This window comes from Eleutherodactylus coqui, chromosome 7 (assembly GCF_035609145.1).
Source record: "Eleutherodactylus coqui strain aEleCoq1 chromosome 7, aEleCoq1.hap1, whole genome shotgun sequence".
Taxonomy (NCBI): domain Eukaryota; kingdom Metazoa; phylum Chordata; class Amphibia; order Anura; family Eleutherodactylidae; genus Eleutherodactylus; species Eleutherodactylus coqui.
Genome location: NC_089843.1, coordinates 180083330 through 180105883, shown reverse-complemented (window position 1 = coordinate 180105883; position 22554 = coordinate 180083330). Strand labels below are relative to the sequence as shown.

The 22554-nt window shown below is 47.8% G+C and overlaps 1 protein-coding gene across 6 annotated transcripts in view; it reads right to left on the bottom strand.

Moving 5' to 3' along the window:
- ANKRD17 (ankyrin repeat domain 17) overlaps positions 1-22554 on the bottom strand; it is a 118905-nt gene that overhangs the window by 61729 nt on the left and 34622 nt on the right. For 5 of the 6 annotated variants that reach the window (XM_066574051.1, XM_066574052.1, XM_066574055.1 and 2 more), the window contains exons 2-3: positions 7970-8123; positions 1525-1681 (exon numbers count right to left, since the gene is read on the bottom strand). In XM_066574051.1, coding sequence (XP_066430148.1) covers positions 1525-1681; positions 7970-8123 — 311 coding nt within the window. The remainder of the gene's footprint in view (positions 1-1524; positions 1682-7969; positions 8124-22554) is intronic. The other variant, XM_066574053.1, reaches the window with a different exon arrangement.

The window sequence follows — 22554 nt, the reverse complement described above, 5'->3', positions numbered from 1 at the left end:
TTTGGACAACCACGAAAGATAATCGTCCCGTGTAAAAGTGCCTTTGTCTACTAATGCACTATACCTGCTGATTGGCCTTTGTCACTCGGGTCCTCATAGGAGACTTGGAACTAGTGATCATTAAAGGGGTTGTCCCGCGCCGAAACGGTTTTTTTTTTTATTTTTTAACCCCCCTCCCCCCCCCCCGTTCGGCGCGAGACAGCCCCGATGCAGGGGTTAAAAAAACAAACAGCACAGCGCTTACCTGAATCCCGGCGGTCCGGCGTCTTCATACTCACCTGCTGAAGATGGCCGCCGGGGTCTGCTCCCTCCGTGGACCGCAGCTCTTCTGTGCGGTCCATTGCCGATTCCAGCCTCCTGATTGGCTGGAATCGGCACGTGACGGGGCGGAGCTACACGGAGCCGGCATCCTGCACGAGCGATCCCATTCATAAAAGAAGAAGACCCGGACTGCGCAAGCGCGGCTAATTTGGCCATCGGAGGCCGAAAATTAGTCGGCACCATGGAGACGAGGACGCCAGCAACGGAGCAGGTAAGTATAAAACTTTTGATAACTTCTGTATGGCTCATAATTAATGCACAATGTACATTACAAAGTGCATTAATATGGCCATACAGAAGTGTATACCCCCACTTGCTGCCGCGGGACAACCCCTTTAATACAACATGCAGAAGTGATTCAGTATTGCAGTACGTTGTATTTCTGCAGGCATTCTATTAAATCACTTCACAGGCACAAGAATGGAGCAGTGATCCATGCACATAGCCATTCCATTTATTTCAATGGGAGCACCAGACAGTTCAAGGCTCTGCAAGTTCTAGTGCTTCCACTGAAAATAATGGTGTGGCAGCTTGCATGTGTGACGGTCGCTACATTTATGTAAAAATCTTTGGGGCTCCCACTCTAAAGCTAATTTCACCCGGTTGAGAGACACATCGGCGGTGAAACTCGGCCAAATATCACGCTCAGGAACATACAATTTCAACGCAGGTGCGAGGAGTTTGTGTCAAGAACGCCTCGTGTCACTTCAGGGAAGTGGCGATCCTCCGATGCGGCTCGGTTTTCAATGAGAAACCGCGTATCGCACTCGTGTGTACCTCGCAGGCAGTGCAAAGCTTTTGCTGGCCACATTGACAACAATGGGCATTCCTTTGGAACGCCTCAAAGAAAAGACATGCCACAATTTTTCCAGCAATGTGTGGAGGAATAAATAAATCGCTCAATTATATGACCCCATTCAAAAGGATGGGGTTCATGGTTGTGCGTCCCGTATCGCACATCTCTTGCACGATTTTCTCCTAAGGCTACTCTTACACAGGCACTTTAGAACAGCGTTTAAAGCACCCCATCATTGCAGAGGATGAAAAAAAAAGGCCTGTGTGAGAAGCCGAAGGACTGGTGGGGGTCCCAGCAGTCAGAACCCCATCAGAAAGTTCCCTCCTATCCTAGAAGATATCTTGGCACAACATGTTTCTAGAAGTAGTCCTAAGCAGCAGGTGTAAGGGTGTACAAGACATACTCACTTGTCCGTCTGCCCTGCATTTGAGGTGCTCTCAGCTCTCATTCTTGTAAGTGCAGCAGCAGCTTCATCCAACGCACAGCTGACCGAGGACGTCAATCTGCGAAGCACCTCGGGATCTGCGAACGCTTTACCATCAGCAGTGGATAATTTACCAATTCCTTGTTAGCACAAGTCGCCAAGCCAGTTAGTAGGTAAATGTAAGAAACCAAACAAAAATAGGCCTACTGTTAATTCAGTCATGCAAAACTAACAGCTGAGCTCAAAGCTTACTGCCTGCTATTAAAATTAATGTTTTAACATGCTGTAGAGACATCTGCTTGGCACACAGAGGCAACAAGACTGCTAACGAAAAAGGACTACTTTCATGGCAAGAGAATCTGTCTCCCATCTTTTCACACCCCTTAGACCAGCACAAAAAAAGGGACAGGCACACCGATTACATCCATTATGGCTGCTGTATGCATCTGTGAAGTAGTATGGGAGAAACCTGTATTTTATTAATAGCAGCCAGACAGGACTACTAAAAAAAGTAGTCCTCTATATTCATGAGCTGCAGGCTAGCTGCACCCAGCCCGCCCTCCAGTCACTTGACAGCTGGTTGCCTATTACTGTGAATAGAGTGCAAGGATATTATGATCATCAGGGACTACTTCCTGTAGTTCTCCATGTCTGTCACTATGAACCTTTCTCCCCAACTACTGCACACACCACTGTAAACCACTAACTTATGCTGCACTCGGTGCTGCAAGAAGATGCCGACAGATTCCCTTTAAAAGAGAGTTGGTAAAATTAAAAGGAAAAAAAAGACAAGACAGGCTCATTTTAAGCAAAATAAATCTAATTTGCATTTAAATCTGCGCAATACATTGAGTGGCTTTGTAGATACATTACTTATCGGGTATATAGTCAGAGGTACATCCTGCATTCACAGTTCTATAGGCCGTCAGTGATGAGCATTGCCAAGCTTGTTGTCACATACATCCCTAACAGAATAATTGCGAGCTTAAAGGATGAGGTCACCTGGTGCGCTACGTTTGACGTTTTTGGCGCAATTAAATTTTTTTTTTGCCACAAAAACCTGCTTGGAGGTGAGGTGGGTGGGACACCCCACAACCGCACATCATATGACTGCATTAGGGAGTCTTCACGTAGTGACATTGGGGCAGATTTTCTACAGCAGAAGGCCTGTAAACCTTGCCACAAAACCTTGCACCTCCTGTGGAAACCTTGCAGCAATACGGCCCGTGTGAAGGCAGACCGTGTGCATGGGGTGAAGACTTTAGAAAACATTTAGATCTGGCCAAATTGAGTGAAGAGGTAATAAAACAGATTGTAACTATACATTGCTTCTATTGTGTTACAGAGCGACTCACGTCTTACAGCGACTTCCACGTATAAAACATTAACTAGTGTATGAACTCCTGGTAAGCCATCTGAGGTATAATAAAGCTATCTAACAGTCCATAGTGGCCAATTCCCCTATAATCGTAAATAAAATGGGTTCAGATCACCGTCGGGAAGAAAAGGCCGTAGCAGGCCAATGCAAAGTCCAAGTATCTTTTGGAAAGGTACAAAACATTTAATGTCATTAAAGTGACCCTGTCAGCAGGCTCAACGCTGCGAAAGCTAGGACGGACATGCCCATTCAGCTCAAGTATGTTCTATTCTGAATGGCAGATTGGAGTCAAGAGGCGGGCCATGTCGGGCTCCTCCTTCAAGATTGACAGATCCTCTCCCTGATTGTACATAAGAGCGGGCAATCACTCTTTATACCGGCAAGGAGAGCCCAGCTGCAAGTTAGTATGTATTTTCTGACAAGCAGCAGTGTTCCAGACCAAAACACATCTATGGGCTGGATGGGCAGATCTATCCTGGGCTCATGCTGCCCGTAGATAGTGCAGCATGCTCCTGGCGACAGGTTACCCTTTAACTATTTCCCCAAATCATGCACAGAAAGTGATGTCCCAGTTTTAAAGCCACAAACATATCAAGTGCCGGCGCTAAAGACCCTTCTTCCTACAACTCCCTTTATGGGCTCCTACACACGGCACCCTTACATTTTTGTACTTACACAAAAATCGTGCCTAAAAAAAAACTAAAAACAAACCTTGAAAGTATCCTAACAAAGGGGACGTACTAAAGCAGCGTTCTGCCAGATCTTCACTGCTCGTTATAGCCAGTTCCACCATAGATTTTACCTTAGAAGGATGACAATAATCAACCTCTCTGGCGTCAAAACTAAGCGGACATGTATCTCTCTGTTAACGAGTTCGTTCACATGCATGTATTTTGCATGTGCATTACATAAACACGCAGCCTGCTCTATTTTCCTGTGCATCTGCATAGGGGAAGAAAACATTGAACTCATTAAACTAGTTGGCCATTTTAATGGCCAAGAGATTCGTTGGGTTTGCTCGTTTTTTTTTTTTTGCGTGCACAAAAACTACAGTAAACGCACACTTGCTCACGCAAATATGCAAACGTCCATTCTGCAGAAACACAGTGCAAATATGTATCATGTGAATCTGACCTTATTCTTTCATGGAAGGCTTGGAATCCTAACAGGTTTCCAACGCTGCTGCTTTTACGTGGGGGGCGACGAGACTTGTAAGTGGAAGTAGCTGTATCTACAACAGTGGAGACCACCACAAGCCTAAAAGATAAAACTAGCCAACTATGTAAACTTACGGTGTATCAGGGAAACTAGCAACAACTGCATTAGCCAGCGGAGTGAAGCAAAGAAACATGCTGGTATTTTTCCAAAAAAAACAAACTGAACACACTGAATTGGGCTTAAAGGGTTTGTCCAACAATTGAACATCATTTCTGTTAGATCAGAAAACATAGCAATTTTTGAGTTCACTATGAGCAATTGAATGACAGCAGTTCCGTATGTGTTACGGGGACACTGCCTGCTGTCCCCCTCATGTATCCAGTGCCGGCGTTCCTATTATGCATGGACAATGCAGCGCCTGCTGCAATCACACAGGCCAGCTAGTCTGCTACTAGGAGCGTCATCGCACCAGCACTGGACCTACGAGGTGGATGCTCCACAAGGGAACAGACCCTCGTAATGGATACCATCTCACTCATCTCAAGACCCTTTAAGGCACAACCAAAATCTCAACTTCCATTTGCCCGGGTGAGTGATCTGCTGACGTCGTCACCAACTCGCCCACACTTGGGCTGCATGATTATGCTTGAGAATCGGCTGTTTCTCGGGGGGGCTTCTGGTTCAGTGTTTTACATTCCTTTGCACTGAACGATCAGTGATCAAACTGCACAAGAAGTGCCCGAGCTGACGACTGAAACTGGACGTCCCGTGGGATTCTGTGCAGTCGTTAGCTCACCTTTAAACTGAAGGATTCTTGCATTGTCTAAATGCAGCATTAGACTGTCTCGTTTCTGGATCAGTGCCACGGGACTGGAGGGCGGCCGTAGCAAAATGTAGCAAGGGTAAAAAGCTGGAACAGGGTAACTACTGCCCGGCAAGCTTGTGGGGTACAAAAATATTAGAAGGTATTCTAAAAGCATACATCTATGAGGAATCCAATAATCCAAATAGGCTATTTTCTATGAATCCGTGCAGGTGGTCTACATTTGGTATGGCTGTAACCACATTGAGCTGCAGAATGAAGGTAACATCACTTCTACTGCACAATGACTGCTTAAAGGAAGAAAAGAGGCCAACAAACCAAGAAACACAGAAACACTGATTATAAAGCCACCAGTCATCCAAAAAGATACCAGTAAAAACTACCTGTCCTTCCATAAAAAAAGCCCATATGCAGCTTTAAGCCTTTATGCTCATGACTGCGTAGGGAAAAAGCGCACTTGATTAAGTTTGACTTATTTTTTAATTCCCTGCTCCGCTTCATAGTGTGTGTCATATGAAATCACCGCCCATATACAATGTACTTTCTAATGCGTATCCCCATACAGTGTTTATACGCCAATGTGAATGGATCAGTGGAAGTCCATATCCTTTCCTTGACTCCATTCACCGCATATTGCAATGTGTGACAATGAAACAATGTGCAAAGGACACGGGTATTTACCGGTGAAAGAAATGCGATTTAGACTTCTATATTGAAAAAGATTTTTTAGAATTACAGTGAAACTTTGGAATTGACTACAGGCATTATTGTACCTTGTCACCACAGGAAGCTAGGAGTTTGACAGGGCTTGCATGGAGGAACGCCCCAGTCACACCCCTAGCTCCCGATTGGCAGAATTGCAGAAGGTCCTAGCAGCATCTGAAGTGATTTTTGCCTGGCTTGTCGTTTTAGGGTTGGTTTTTCTGTTAGGCTTACATTATGAGCTTTAAATGCTTCCATGTTACAGCTGTACCGTGGAAGCATTTAGAGGTAACAGTTGAAGCCCAACAGGAAAGCAATCCCTAACCCTCCAGCCCAGGCAACATTCATACAGATGCTGCTGCTATCACTGTCCCCGGAGTAGGCGTCCCTCTTCCATCTCCCCGGACAATAACTGGGAGCGGATGTGAGAGACTGCCGCCAGGACGACAGTGACAGGGGGGGTGGCTGGTAAGGTTAGCAGAGGTGGGAGACTGCGGCCGGGGAGACTGACAGCGGAGCTAGTAAATGGAGCGCAGGTGGAAGACTGACGCCCAGAAACAGGATAGTGATAACAGGGCAGGTAAGGGGAGCAGAGGTGGGAGAGCAAATAAGGAGAGATGGTAAGGGGAGATGCAGTCACAGCATCGCTGCTGGGAGGGCACAGTCAGCGGCTCCAGTCAAATGTGAGGCAGGAGCAGCTCCGCTGCAGCAGCAGATGGCAGCGGCACACTCACATCTGCGGCTTGGGTGAAAGGCAGCGGGCCACTGTCAGCGGAGACCGGAGTGGTGAGCGCCAGGATCTGTGAAGCGGAGGAAGAGGAGCAAGCCGTGCAGCCAATCAGGAACAGGGGGAGTCATCGGCCTGTCAATCTGGTCTCCACCACTACCTCCAGTGGTGACAAGATACAATAGTACCTGTACTATGTACTGCTGGGCCGTTTCTTTGATTCACCTTTTTTCTGGCTAAACAAGCTAATCTTTTACACCAAATGATATATCGCTTGAACGAGTGAATATCACTCGTTCGCTCGGGCAGCCTGCTTATACAGGCAGGTTTTAATATTTATCAATATTTAAACTGGCCGACTGGTTTTTGAGCCAATGATTAGTTTTATGCAGGCAGAAAAACAAAGATTAACAAAACCCTAACTTATCATTCGGCGTTCGATTGCTGGCCGCATTTTTGCTCGTTTGAATGATGTTTGGAATGATAATCGTTCCCTATAGAAGGGCCTTAATAAGTCTTTGTTCCCATCTGCAGCGATCTGGCACAAAATCCTGGACAAAATAGCACAGCATTTTGTTTACGAAAGATTTATGAAAAAATGACGAAAGCATGGCGGACACCCAACGGACCCCATAAAGTACTTTCCTGACAGACATATGTTGGAACTTCAGTTATTTTCAGTATTAGGCTCATATGATGAGCCAAACAATGGACATAGCACAACTCATCTCGGCCTAGAAGCATACTAGCACATTTTATTTTATGCAAGGCCAAATGCACCCACAGCAATTCCTAAATATATACTGATAATTATATGGGAAGTTCTGATAATCCGTACATATCAAAAGGTTTATTTCTGGGACTTTTCTACTGATCTGTTCTCAGCATAGGTCATCCACAGTTGATTGACAGGGATCTGCATTGATCAGCTGATCACTGGGCCTGCTGTAAGTGCGGATGGCACTGGAAGCAGATAGCGCCATCTGTATTTCAGTGGCCAATGTTGTTATTGCATTGAAATAAATGGGAGCTGTGCCTGCAGTACCAACCTGGGCTGCTGCATTACTATGTGAACATTTCAGAAAGCACAAGATGCTTGTCTACCAACCCTTTTAATGGATCCCAAAGTGTTCTGCTTAATGGACCTGTGTTCTCGCGACCCAAGTAACTACGTAACCAAAAGACCAGCGGGGGCTGCGCACACAGTATATAACTGCAATACCTACATACATCAATTTTGCACGAAAAATGTATGTTTTGTGTGATCTAAGAGCAATATGATGTTCAATTGTGAGACAAAAAGAAAGGGGGGAAAAAAATAAAGCAAACTGCGTTTACACAGGGCTTCTTTATATGGTGGCCATATTTTATCAATTCAAAAATGTAATGTGTGAAAGGCAGTTTCTAAATGCCCATTCCAACACAAGAAGTCATCCCTGTAGGTCTGACAGCATTAGAGCGTCCCGTCCTCTGCAATCACACATAAAACCTCTCAGCCCCCCCTTTAGCATCCCTGTGAAGTCCCATTAGAAGCCACAAACTGTACAAACATATGCAGTGTTACACTGCACTTTAAGAGTACAGCTCAAACATGTAAAGAATTAAAGAGTTATAATGGTGTAGTTTTCTGCTGATCGTACCTGCAGCCTCTAGGAGCGCCTCCAGCCGAGCCTGCGTCTCAGGGTCAACTGTCCTTAAATCTGTCCCATCCGCTGTGCCCGATAGGAGGAGCTTGGATGCCGTCTCCAGCATAGGGTTCTCCAAGTCATCTTGGTCCAAAATGAAAGATTCCACCTGCAAAAAGTATAAATCCCAATTGATATACAGATATGAAGTATTTCTAATAGGAGCCTACGAGTTTCTAAAGTCTACGTTACTGGACTAGCCCCAATAGGAGTGTGTAAATCTATCCAGGAAGGGGGTTGGGGAAAGCACACATGAGGATGCGGCTGACAATGCAGCGCTTTTTTTCTGTCCAAAAGCAGGCTAGCTAGGCGGACCCCATTATAGTCAGAGACAGAGCCGGTCGGCTGCGGAGATTACCCTTTCCTGCCCCTCGAACAGAGCAAGAAAGCGGCTTCCCCAGCATGGATGCTGGATGGGTTTTAATTTCCCCCACCCTATAGAAGAATTTGTAGCTAAACCAAGGGGTTGGATTGATAATTGAAAGCGAGCGAATTGCTTGGCGAACATTCTATGGCAATGGTAAACTATTAGACCACTAAAGCATACAGTAGTGATGGGGCAGACACTTCTTGATTTCTTGGTTAAGTCCAGTGAAATTCATTAGTCTTCCTCGCCACATTCTGACATTGCAGCCTATTCACATTAGTACCATCTGCAAGAATTGGTACTTCTAAGTGATGTGGAATATCTTCGCAGGAAGGTTTAAGGCCTAATTCCCACAGGTGGATTTCCGCAGCATTGCTCCGCAGCTATTAGATTCTATTCAACCTAATAGCGCAATGCTCACGGTGCGGAATTCCACCCCGTGAAATCACCCGTGGCATGTTCCATTTTCTGCGGGCGTACGGCTTCTATTGCAGTCAATGGAAGCCGTCCGTCACGCCATCTTTCACTGTAGCACAGCGGTAGATAGCGTGAAAATGCTTCCCTACCCACCAACGCCTGCATCATATGGCGCATCGTGCGCTGTACTGCGCATGCGCGCTGGCACGGGATGCGGGACATCAGGCAGCGGATCGCAAGGAGATTATGGGGTCTCTGGGGGGGGGGGCGCCGTGACAGACTGCGCTGCGGAATCCTTCAAGGCCGTGGGCACTAGGCCGAAGTCAATTACTTACGGTCAAAAGACAAAATCAGCAGTTTGTTTTTTTAATTTTAGGATAGAAGTATAAAAACGCACATTATTTCAACCCTTGCAGCAAACTATATGCAGCACATTCATGCGTTCCAGTTAATTCCCTTTATTAACCCCTTAAGGACACAGCCAGGCCGGGAAAATAATGCGGTACTTTGATCAGACTTTTACGGACGCAGCGATACCAAATATGTTTTTAATGTTTTTTTTTTATTATACATCTATCTCTATCTATATATATCTATATCTACATCTATCTTAAACTAATTCTTAGGCCCCATGTCCACGAGAAGATTCGGGCCCACACGGATTCTCCATAGAGAATCCTGCAGCGAGTCCCTCCTTTGCTGCAGACACGAGGCCAGGAAAATAGATTTACTTACCTCTCCGAATACTGCGGGTCTCCCCTCTGTTGCGGCCTGATCTTTTTTCTGCACGGCGGATGTGCTCGGTACGCCAGGAGCATGCTGCGTGCATGTGCCATGCACACTTTTTTTTTTGAACTCCTGGTTTTCCCGTGGCATGGACGCAGTGACAGCTGTGTGTGCCATGGGACCAGAAGGCTTCCATGGAAGTTGAGGGAGCTGTCCGTGCAGGAAAACCAAACGATAGAGAGCATGTGGTGGGCGCTTTCCCGAAGGTGCGATCCGTGCGCAAGGGAAAAAGAACATCTGCAGGTACTTAATTACCTGCTGGGCGCTAATCACGCGTGCAGGAGACCTGCGCGGTTTTAGTAATTCCATTTTGCCCATGGACATTGGTCCGTAGGTTTTTTAAGTCCCCGTAGGGAACAAGAACTTGCAATGCTTTGATCGCTCCTGCAGTATGATGGAATGCCATAGAAATACATTATACCGTGATCTGACAGGCCATCAAACCTGCAATGGTGGCCCTGGTACCTTTCAGAAGGCCGCCAGCTGCCATGGCAACTTGCTATCTTATTGCGGGGGAGCAGTCGGGATCCCCAAACATCGTTTTGGACATTTAAACTGGTTGTCTCGCGAAAGCAAGTGGGGTTAAGCACTTCTGTATGGCCATATTAATGCACTTTGTAATATACATCGTGCATTAAATATGAGCCATACAAAAGTTATTCACTTACCTTCCCTGCGCTGGCGACCCCGTCTCTATGGCTCCGTCTAACTTTAGCGTTTAATCGCCCGATTAGACGCGATTGTGCAGAAGAGTCTTCTGCCTTCGGGTCTGTCCGGCAGCAGCGGCATTCTGGCTCCGCCCTTTTCTACGCGTCATCGCGTAGCCCCGCCCGTGTGCCGATTCCAGCCTCCTGATTGGCTGGAATCGGCACACGTGACGGGGCGGAGCTACGCGATGACGCGTAGAAGGGGCGGAGCCAGAACGCCGCTCGTGCCAGACCGAGCTGAAGGCAGAAGACCCTTCTGCGCAAGCGCGTCTAATCGGGAAATTAGACGCTGAAGTTAGACGGAGCCATGGAGACGGGAACGCCAGCACAGGGAAGGTAAGTGAATAACTTCTGTATGGCTCATATTTAATGCACGATGTATATTACAAAGTGCATTAATATGGCCATACAGAAGTGCTTAACCCCACTTGCTTTCGCGAGACAACCCCTTTAAATGCCGCTATCAGGAATGATGGCAGGATTTAGAGTTAACAGCTACGGTCAGCAGCGCTACTTATGGGAGCTGTTGCGGGCGTGTCTGCTGTAAGAAAAGGCCGGCACCCGCATTGTATGGAGCGGGATCCACCCGCAATGAATACCCCAAACCTGCAGGACGCAACTGTACATCCTGTAGCGTTGGGGGCTAATATCACAATTTTGGTTTTGACAAACGTGTAACCTATGTATTTATCCAAGTAGCATAATATTCTAGAGCCACTTCTAACTAAATGACAACGGTTTCAGCCGCAACGACTAGAAGGACAAGGCTACATACAAGATACTTGAAGTATTTACATCGCTGAAGTATTTGATGCCACTTAAATCAGGAGGACCCGGACAAACACTACCAACTGCATGTCATTCAAGAGAGTCAACATCAAGTCACTTTAGCATAAATGATGCCCCATTAATCGGCACGCCGTGGACTAACAAGCCCAGCCGGCTGCTCGCAGTACTGAGAGACTCATTTTCATTGACTGTGAAAGACATTATCAGCTAATATAAAGCTTTGCAAAAAGTTAAACCGCACACAAACAGAAAATAATTGCAGCAGCGACCATAAAGTGCCGGAGTCCGTGCCACCCAACCTACAATCTTTACCCACAGTGCAACGATATCGCACCGCACCCACTAGAGGAGCACCGAGAAACATTTACTGGGCACAACGGAACAAAACAAATGATCTTCAAGATGCACTAAAACATGGAGAAATAAATAAAAATAGTGTGTTCGCTGTGCGGCTCACCATGAAGGCCAACGGCAGAGAGCAGCCATTCTGTATCTGACTGATGCACAAAGGGATGGAGCGGCCGGAATCCGCTCTGCTACCAGATGGGCATTTCAGCACCATTAACCGAAACAACCTTAAACACGGTGATGGGACAAACATCCCAAATTTCATGGATGAAGAATTCATCAAACACCCTTTCGCCGTAAGCTGCAAACATCTGGGAGAAGAGAGAGCTCCAAAAAGCTTAAAAGGGGCTTTTAGAGATGAAAAAATTTAATTTTAATTTTTTTTTAATACAGCTGGCCATGCCTCAAAATAATATACTAGGCTACGCTCACCTGTCCCGGGTCCCCAGACTTCAAGCTGCAAAAAATCAGACCAACACATCAACCGCAGCCAGTAAAAAAAGGGCGCCAAAGTGGAGCACGGAGGTGCAGCACTGAAGGGGCAGGGAGTACAGGGTAGTTATTTTGGGGCATGGTCAGCTGTATCTTAACTTTTGGGGTGGAAGGGGGTGTGGGTGGGGGAACCACTGAAAATGTCTAACAATTTTTCTACATTCTGTATAAATTGCTGGGGAAGAGTGCAAAAAAGTACCAAAACCCCACATGCACCATTTGTTTTAAATGCGGCTACAATGCTCGTCTGGTTCTGGTGGCACAACAGGCCAGGGGCACCTACCGCAGCCCGGTGACTTCTGATAGAGTACATCGGTATCTGTCAAGAGGACCGTCAGCAATAATTCCCAACTCTATTAGTGCCGATGCCTACAGGTTTATGATGTACACGCGGGCACACCTTGAACACTGAGAAATGGCAATATGTGCATATAGGTGTGCCGAATCCCAACAAAGCCCACAGTTATAGGGCTCAACACAGATTACTACAGAAGACGTATGGTCAAGTGAGCGGACGCTCCTCATAAAACCAGGAATCCGTCTGCAGATGGGTGTATTTTCCTTATTGAGAAGGCTCAATATTGGTTTGACTTCTATCCGCAGTCAAAGTACAAGGCCTGTTATAAAAAGGTAAGACATTGACTTGTAGGAAAGCTATCATTCACCTGGTGGTTTTACAGAGGCATTACATCATCTGCCATAACTACACCTTTTTCCCAGATAGCATTGCATGGTTTATAAAATCCCCTATGGCAACTTGGTGGTCTCTACAAGGAGACACTATTCCCCCTAGACCCTAAAGAAAGCAGAGCCCCTTCAAGAATAGCACGCTAGATATCAACAGCTTACACCACAAAGTTACCGCATACAGGAATTGTCCTGACTAGAAGAAATCCCTCCTGAAAGAAAATGCATAAATGCAGGTTGAAAGCAGCTACTCCTAAGCCTCATGTCCACGGGCGGGTCGGATTCAGTGTGCGGAATCCCGCACAGTATCCAGCCTGTGACCGCGGCGGGAGACCCAGTGTACTCGTGTGTGCAGGTGGTGTTCGCACCGACCCCTCTTTTTCCGGGTTATCTGTACTGTGGATGGCCCGCACGGCTCGCTGTCAGACATGTGCAGTTTTTTTAAATCTCCTGCTTTTCCCGTGGCCCGTCCACAATGTCATTTGCAAACGGGCCGGAGGGTCAGACGGCTTCCACTGACTTCAATGGAAGCAGTTCATACGGGAACCACACTGAAATAGAGCATGCTGAGATTTGTTTTCCGGAGCAAATGCTCTGCAAATCAAATCTGCATGATTTAATTCAGTTACGGACGCCCACGTTTCCCTATAGGCAGTTTCAACTGCGGGTGCCCAACGCAGATTCCACAAATCAGATCTGCCCGTGGACATTGGGCCTTAAACAGTAACTTTCACACAACATATACTCCTAACAGCCTGCATGCGTATCACTCTTGTAATATACTAGCGTTACAATTTTTTTTTTGTTTTAATACTGAAATGTCAAGTTTAAAGTGGCAGCCACTAGGAATCTTCCAGCACATTTGCAGTCCCACAGCCTGTCGTTAGGCACTTGGCTTCTCTAGTAAAAAGGGACATGCATGTAGTTACTACATGCAAAAGAGGGACGGGCATAATTAGGCACACTGATTAAGATGCAGCCTTGCAGCTGACTGGAGCAGAGCTATGTAAGACAGCATGGAAAGTGTGAGTGAGGATATTAAGCAATAGCAAAAGACAAAAAAAAAAAACTTAAAGGGGTTGCCCCGTGGTGAAATCAAAAATTTTTTTTTTCTACCTACCCCCACATTGTGCCCCGTTAAAAACAATGCCTTTGTTATTTATTTAATTTTTTAAAATTGCTTACCTACATCCCCGTACGGGCAGTTTCTTCTTTTAAAGATGGCCGCTGGTCCTTTCCCAATGATGCACTGCGGTTTTCTCCCATGGTGCACAGTGGATGTCTTGCATTCCACTGCCGATTACAGCCACCTAATTGGCTGATCGGCACCACGTGCCGGAGGCGGAGCTACGATGACACGGAGAAGACCAGCTCTCCGGCGCGAGCACGCCGGAGCGGCCCCATTCAACAGGGCAGAAGACCGGACAGCGCAAGCGCGTCTAAAGAGGCCAGAAGATGCAGAAATTAGTCGGAGCCATGGAGACGGGGACGCCAGCAACGGAGTGGGTAAGTGTATATCTTCTGTATGGCTCATATTTAATGCACGATGTATATTACAAAGTGCATTAATATGGCCATATAGAAGTGCTGAACCCCACTTGATTTCATGGGACAACCCCTTTAAGTCTCATACAACACCTTTAATATACATTTATGAGGGAGTTTCTCAGCTTTTGCGACAAAGCAGACAATTTTAACAGTTTGTGAATTCACACATCTTCGGGTCATTTTACATTTAAAAAAAAATGGTCCAGATGACTAGCGCCAATCGATATATATCTGGCCTTTGCAGGAACGATCATGTTTACTCGTTCATCAGGTGATGAGCGGCACCTTCACAAAGCCCAACAATTGGGCAATGAACATTCCTGGGAACGCCATTTGTAAACCAGCATCAAAAATCCCCATTTGAAAACTAAGCTTGTGGCACATTTAAGAATGGCATAAAATTCCACCTTCATCGTTCCCATAGACCTTTAAATATGAAGTATAAGCAGTGCTTTTCTAATCCTTTAGGCTAGGGTCACACAGGGCGGATTTTCGTCGGAAATCTCGCGGTTTGGCCGCAGCAAAAACCGCGAGATTTCCGCCGGGAGAACCGCCGCGGCTGGTGCTCCCATAGAGGAGAGCGCGGCCGCAGCGAAGAATGGACATGCTGCTTCTTTTGAAACCGCGGCTGCGGCCGCCGCAGCTACAACCGGATTTACCGCAGCGGATTAGCCGTCCCGTGTGGACGAGATTTCTGAGACATCTCATCCACATGGCTGGCTAATCCCGGGATTAGCGGCCGCGGGCGGATCTGCTGCGGCAAAACCGCGGTAAATCCGCCCTGTGTGACCCTAGCCTTACAGACCCTTTAAAAAAGGAATATAATGCACAGCCACAAAGGAATATAAAATAAGAAGCTTGTCTCCTGCCCAAGTTCTTATATCCTTTAATTGCACACAACTATAAAAGATTAGCAAAACTGGATTGTCGAGAGTTAAACCACTCAATTGCATAATGGGTTGACGAAATACACTTTATTGGGGGGTGGAGGGGGAGCAAGAACCTCCAGAAGCCAGGCTCAATTTATTTGTTCTTTCACAGACAGGGAACAAGAACCACAAATTAGGAATCAAAATTAATAACTAGAGATGAGCGAGCACCAAAATGCTCGGGTGCTCGTTACTCGGGACGAAATTATCGCGATGCTCGAGGGTTCGTTTCGAGTAACGAACCCCATTGAAGTCAATGGGCGACTTGAGCATTTTTGTATATCGCCGATGCTCGCTAAGGTTTCCATTTGTGAAAATCGGGGCAATTCAAGAAAGTTACGGGAACGACACAGCAACGGATAGGGCAGGCGAGGGGCTACATGTTGGGCTGCATCTCAAGTTCCCAGGTCCCACTATTAAGCCACAATAGCGGCAAGAGTGCCCCCCCCCCCCCCAACAACTTTTACTTCTGAAAAGCCCTCATTAGCAATGCATACCTTAGCTAAGCACCACACTACCTCCAACAAAGCACAATCACTGCCTGCATGACACTCCGCTGCCACTTCTCCTGGGTTACATGCTGCCCAACCCCCCCACCACCACCACCGCACGACCCAGTGTCCACAGCACACACCAAACTGTCCCTGCGCAGCCTTCAGCTGCCCTCATGCCACGCCACACTCATGTCTATTTATAAGTGCGTCTGCCATGAGGAGGAACCGCAGGCACACACTGCAGAGGGTTGGCACGGCTAGGCAGCGACCCTCTTTAAAAGGGGCGGGGCGATAGCCCACAATGCTGTACAGAAGCAATGAGAAATATAATCCTGTGCCACCGCCATCAGGAGCTGCACACGTGGGCATAGCAAAGGGGAACCTATGTGCCACACACTATTCATTCTGTCAAGGTGTCTGCATGCCCCAGTCAGACCGCATTTTTTTATAAATAGTCACAGGCAGGTACAACTCCGCAATGGGAATTCCGTGTGGACCCACGGCATGGGTGGCTCCCTGGAACCCACCAGCGGTACATAAATATATCCCATTGCAGTGCCCAACACAGCTGATGTAACGTCAGCTTTTATACAGGTGGGCAAAAAATTAATTGGATTACACTGTAGACGAGGGCCCTAAAAAACTGGTGTACCAACAGTACTAATGTACGTCAGAAAAATTGCCCATGCCCAACCAAGAGGGCAGGTGAAACCCATTAATCGCTTTGGTTAATGTGGCTTAATTGGTAACTAGGTCTGGAGGCAGCCCAGTTAAAATAAAAATTGGTTCAGGTGAAAGTTTCAACGCTTTAATGAGCATTGAAACGTATAAAAATTGTTTACAAAAATTATATGACTGAGCCTTGTGGGCCTAAGAAAAATTGCCCGTTCGGCGTGATTATGTGAGGCTTCAGGAGGAGGAGCAGGAGCAGGAGGAGGAGGAGGAGGAGGAGGAGGATTATACACAGATTGATGAAGCAAAAATGTCCACGTTTTTGATGGGGATAGAGAACGATGCTTCCATCCGCGGGTGCAGCCTACGTATTGTTTAGGTATCGTTGCTGTCCGCTGGTGGAGAAGAGAAGTCTGGGGAAATGCAGGCTTTGTTCATCTTGATGAGTGTAAGCCTGTCGGCACTGTCGGTTGACAGGCGGGTACGCTTATCTGTGATGATTCCCCCAGCCGCACTAAACACCCTCTCTGACAAGACGCTAGCCGCAGGACAAGCAAGCACCTCCAGGGCATACAGCGCGAGTTCAGGCCACGTGTCCAGCTTCGACACCCAGTAGTTGTAGGGGGCAGAGGCGTCACGGAGGACGGTCGTGCGATCGGCTACGTACTCCCTCACCATCCTTTTACACTGCTCCCGCCGACTCAGCCTTGACTGGGGAGCGGTGACACAGTCTTGCTGGGGAGCCAGAAAGCTGTCAAAGGCCTTAGAGAGTGTTCCCCTGCCTGTGCTGTACATGCTGCCTGATCTCTGCGCCTCCCCTGCTACCTGGCCCTCGAAACTGCGCCTTCGGCCACTAGCGCTGTCCGATGGGAATTTTACCATCAGTTTGTCCGCCAGGGTCCTGTGGTATAGCATCACTCTCGAACCCCTTTCCTATTCGGGTATGAGAGTGGAAAGGTTCTCCTTATACCGTGGGTCGAGCAGTGTGTACACCCAGTAACCCGTAGTGGCCAGAATGCGTGTAACGCGAGGGTCACGAGAAAGGCATCCTAACATGAAGTCAGCCATGTGTGCCAGGGTACCTGTACGCAACACATGGCTATCCTCACTAGGAAGATCACTTTCAGGATCCTCCTCCTCCTCCTCAGGCCATACACGCTGAAAGGATGACAGGAAAGCAGCATGGGTACCCTCAGCAGTGGGCCAAGCTGTCTCTTCCCCCTCCTCCTCATGCTCCTCCTCCTCCTCCTCCTCAACGCGCTGAGATATAGACAGGAGGGTGCTCTGACTATCCAGCGACATACTGTCTTCCCCCGGCTCTGTTTCCGAGCGCAAAGAGTCTGCCTTTATGCTTTGCAGGGAACTTCTCAAGAGGCATAGCAGAGGAATGGTGACGCTAATGATTGCAGCATCCCCGCTCACCATCTGGGTAGACTCCTCAAAGTTTCCAAGGACCTGGCAGATGTCTGCCAACCAGGCCCACTCTTCTGTAAAGAACTGAGGAGGCTGACTCCCACTGCGCCGCCCATGTTGGAGTTGGTATTCCACTATAGCTCTACGCTGCTCATAGAGCCTGGCCAACATGTGGAGCATAGAGTTCCACTGTGTGGGCAAGTCGCACAGCAGTCGGTGCACTGGCAGATGAAACCGATGTTGCAGGGTGCGCAGGGTGGCAGCGTCCGTGTGGGACTTGCGGAAATGTGCGCAGAGTCGGCGCACCTTTACGAGCAGGTCTGACAAGCGTGGGTAGCTTTTCAGAAAGCGCTGAACCACCATATTAAAGACGTGGGCCAGGCATGGCACGTGCGTGAGGCTGCCGAGCCGCCACCAGGTTACGGCCGTTGTCACACACGACCATGCCCGGTTGGAGGTTCAGCGGCGCAAGCCAGCGGTCGGTCTGCTCTGTCAGACCCTGCAGCAGTTCGTGGGCCGTGTGCATCTTCTCTCCTAAGCTGAATAGTTTCAGCACGGCCTGCTGACGCTTGCCCACCGCTGTGCTGCCACGCCGCGCGACACTGACTGCTGCTGACGTGCTGCTGCTGACACATCTTGATTGCGAGACAGAGGTTGCGGAGGAGGAGGAGGGTGGTGGTTTAGTGGAGGAAGCATACGCCGCCGCAGATACCACCACCGAGTTGGGGCCCGCAATTCTGGGGGTGGGTAGGACGTGAGCAGTCCCAGGCTCTGACTCTGTCCCAGCCTCCACTAAATTCACCCAATGTGCCGTCAGGGAGATATAGTGGCCCTGCCCGCCTGTGCTTGTCCACGTGTCCGTTGTTAAGTGGACCTTGGCAGTAACCGCGTTGGTGAGGGCGCGTACAATGTTGCGGGAGACGTGGTCGTGCAGGGCTGGGACGGCACATCTGGAAAAGTAGTGGCGACTGGGAACTGAGTAGCGCGGGGCCGCCGCCACCATCATACCTTTGAAAGCCTCTGTTTCCACAACCCTATATGGCAGCATCTCCAGGCTGATAAATTTGGCTATGTGCACGTTTAACGCTTGAGCGTGCGGGTGCGTGGCGGCGCACTTGCGCTCCAACACTTGCGCTAGCGACGGCTGGACGGTGCGCTGAGAGACATTGGTGGATGGGGCCAAGCACAGGAGAGGTGAGGGTGTGGGTGCAGGCCAGGAGACGGTAGTGCCTGTGTCCTGAGAGGGGGGTTGAATCTCAGTGGCAGGTTGGGGCACAGGGGGAGAGGCAGCGGTGCAAACCGGAGGCAGTGAACGGCCTTCGTCCCACCTTGTGGGGTGCTTGGCCATCATATGTCTGCGCATGCTGGTGGTGGTGGCTCCCCGGCTGATCTTGGCACGACACAGGTTGCACACCACTGTTCGTCGGTCGTCTGCACTCTCAGTGAAAAACTGCCAAACATTTGAGCACCTCGGCCTCTGCAGGGTGGCATGGCGCGAGGGGGCGCTTTGGGAAACAGTTGGTGGATTATTCGGTCTGGCCCTGCCTCTACCCCTGGCCACCGCACTGCCTCTTCCAACCTGCCCTGCTGCTGCCCTTGCCTCCCCCTCTGAAGACCTGTCCTCAGTAGGAGTAGCAAACCAGGTGGGGTCAGTCACCTCATCGTCCTGCTACTCTTCCTCCGAATCCTCTGTGCGCTCCTCCCTCGGACTTACTGCCCTTACTACTACCTCACTGATAGACAACTGTGTCTCATCGTCATCGTCCTCCTCACCCACTGAAAGGTCTTGAGACAGTTGCCGGAAGTCCCCAGCCTCATCCCCCGGACCCCGGGAACTTTCCAAAGGTTGGGCATCGGTCACGACAAACTCCTCCAGTGGGAGAGGATTCGGAACCCTTGCTGCCCATTCTGGGCAGGGGCCCGGGAACAGTTCCTGGGAGTCTGCCTGTTCCTCAGAATGTGTCATTGTAATGGAGTGAGGAGGCTGGGAGGAAGGAGGAGCAGCAGCCAGAGGATTCAGAGTTGCAGCAGTGGACAGCGCAGAACTCTGGGTGGTCGATAGATTGCTGGATGCACTTTCTGCCATCCACGACAGGACCTGCTCACACTGCTCATTTTCTAATAAAGGTCTATCGCGTGGACCCATTAATTGTGAGATGAATGTGGGGACGCTAGAAATGTGCCTCTCTCCTAATCCCGCAGCAGTCGGCTGCGATACACCTGGATCAGGAGCTCGGCCTGTCCCCCCACCCTGACTTGGGCCTCCGCGTCCTCGCCCGCATCCACGTCCTCTAGGCCTACCCCTACCCCTCAGAATGGTGCATTACCAGTAGTGCAGAAACAGAACGCTGTAATTAAATGTGCCGCTTATTGGCCTGTGGTTGGAGGCTGACTTCGTTTACGAACGCCAGGAAATAATTTTGCGCAAGCCTGCTGTAACACTTAGCTGGCTGCGTATGAATTAGGAGGACAACTACCCCCAGCACAGACCCAGTACACTGAGGACAGTCACAGGCAGCCCAAATAGATTTTTTTTCCCAAATGTTTTTGGAAAGGCCCACTGCCTATATTCAATAAATATGGGTCATTCCACATCAATTGGACCAATTTTCAAAATCGTCCCCACTCGACCGTCTCCGATTTTGCTGAAAATTTACTCAGATATATGTATATGTTTGAAACGAGGTTCTGTGAAGTTTTAGCTCCAGATCTTAAATACCTGTGGCACTGTCGCCTTTACACTGGAGGTCCCACTGAGCTCGCGGCTTCAGCTACAAGGATTTTGCAAACTTTGGCACATAGGCATTATAGAAATATACTGGCTATGATGCTGAAATTGGACATACTAGCTCAACTTTTGCTGGTGAACACAAAAAAATTAGTACCGGCTATCACAAAAGAATATATCGGCCACAATTTTGTGTCAAAGTAGCTTGAAAATCACGCCGCATGACATTTACACCAAACTTTGGCCAAGTATAGCTCAAGACCAAAAACCACTTGTAACCGGTGCTTTGCTCTGTACACCAAACAGCTACATGGCTTTGCACTGCTGCAATATCACGGTCAAAGCATATGTATTTGTGAAGATATTCACACCCACATATGATGAAAAATGTTAAATGATCAAATCTGACCTATTTTTAAGGTCAAATATCTAAAAAAGGGTACCCCTGAAATCTGTTTATTCTGATATCAGTGGAAAGAGCAAATTTTTCTCTACAAGGATCATCATTTTATTTTTTGGAGTCTTTCAGTTTAAGAAAAGAAAAATGCCACTGAACATGGCGTTTTTAAACATACGCAATGAATGATAAATGCACTATTCAAACCCTTGCGTTGGTCCATGGTGGTTATACCACTACCAATTCCCTAAGAATTGGTATTATAATCCTATTAAGAATTGTAATAATGCCAAATCTTTTGAGAATTGGCAGCCCCATTGCCTAGGGGCCACGCCCGATAGCCGTGCAAGGCCAGCCACGGGCGGTCTCTTTATCACAGGTTCCGAAGCCTGAGGGTGGGTGTCTTAGCCTAGGATCCCAAGCCTAATATTAGGTCTCTTTTGTTGGTTCCCAAGCCATAATGTTCAGTCTAAGTGGTCTGGAACTGTTGCTGAATTTGCAACATAATTGGCTCCAAGAAGCTGTATTGTCGTCCCATTGCTGTTGCAGCTGGTGCTGGCAGTATTGCAATGATTGACTGCTCAGGAATCCAGCAGGTATCATTTCTCACAGGCCAGTGAAAGAAGCTAGCTGGTCCATGAGGATGCATGAAATTTATTAATGCATCATGGTCGTCGATTGAAATTTCAGAAATATTTCCAATCCACCAGTTGTTATCGTAAATGCAGGCAATGTATTGCCCTGGCTGGAGGTTTGCAATTGGCACAAAAGGCATTTCTGATCTGACAGATCGATCTACATGGGCAATGAAAGATGATGTGTCATTTGACACCCTTGAAATGCGAATCTTTTTGTCATCAATTGGCACAAACTGGTGATTTTCTCGTGTTCCAGCAATTGTATGTCCATCTTTGAACCGTTCTTCTTGAACTACCCGTATTTCATCAATTTTTTGACCAGTACACCAAACACTGCATGCAACATTTTTTCTTCTGACCAAAAGCGGGGCAGCTGAGCAGAAACCAAACAGACCTCATAACAGTCTGGTCGGTGCTGTCCGAAGACTGAGCTATTCTGCCATAAGGATTCCCCTTTCCTGATCCTTTCCTGAGGGCAAATTCAGCAACAGTTCCAGACCACTTAGACTGAACATTATGGCTTGGGAACCAACAAAAGAGACCCAATATTAGGCTTGGGATCCTAGGCTAAGACACCCACCCTCAGGCTTCGGAACCTGTGATAAAGAGACCGCCCGTGGCTGGCCTTGCACGGCTATCGGGCGTGGCCCCTAGGCGATGGGGCTGCCAATTCTCAAAAGATTTGGCATTATTACAATTCTTAATAGGATTATAATACCAATTCTTAGGGAATTGGTAGTGGTATAACCACCATGGACCAACGCAAGGGTTTGAATAGTGCATTTATCATTCATTGCGTATGTTTAAAAACGCCATGTTCAGTGGCATTTTTCTTTTCTTAAACTGAAAGACTCCAAAAAATAAAATGATGATCCTTGTAGAGAAAAATTTGCTCTTTCGACTGATATCAAAATAAATAGATTTGAGGGGTACCCTTTTTTAGATATTTGACCTTAAAAATAGGTCAGATTTGATCATTTAACATTTTTCATCATATGTGGGTGTGAATATCTTCACAAATACATATGCTTTGACCGTGATATTGCAGCAGTGCAAAGCCATATAGCTGTTTGGTGTACTGGTCAAAGCACAAATTACCAATGGTTTTTGGTTTTGAGATATATTTAA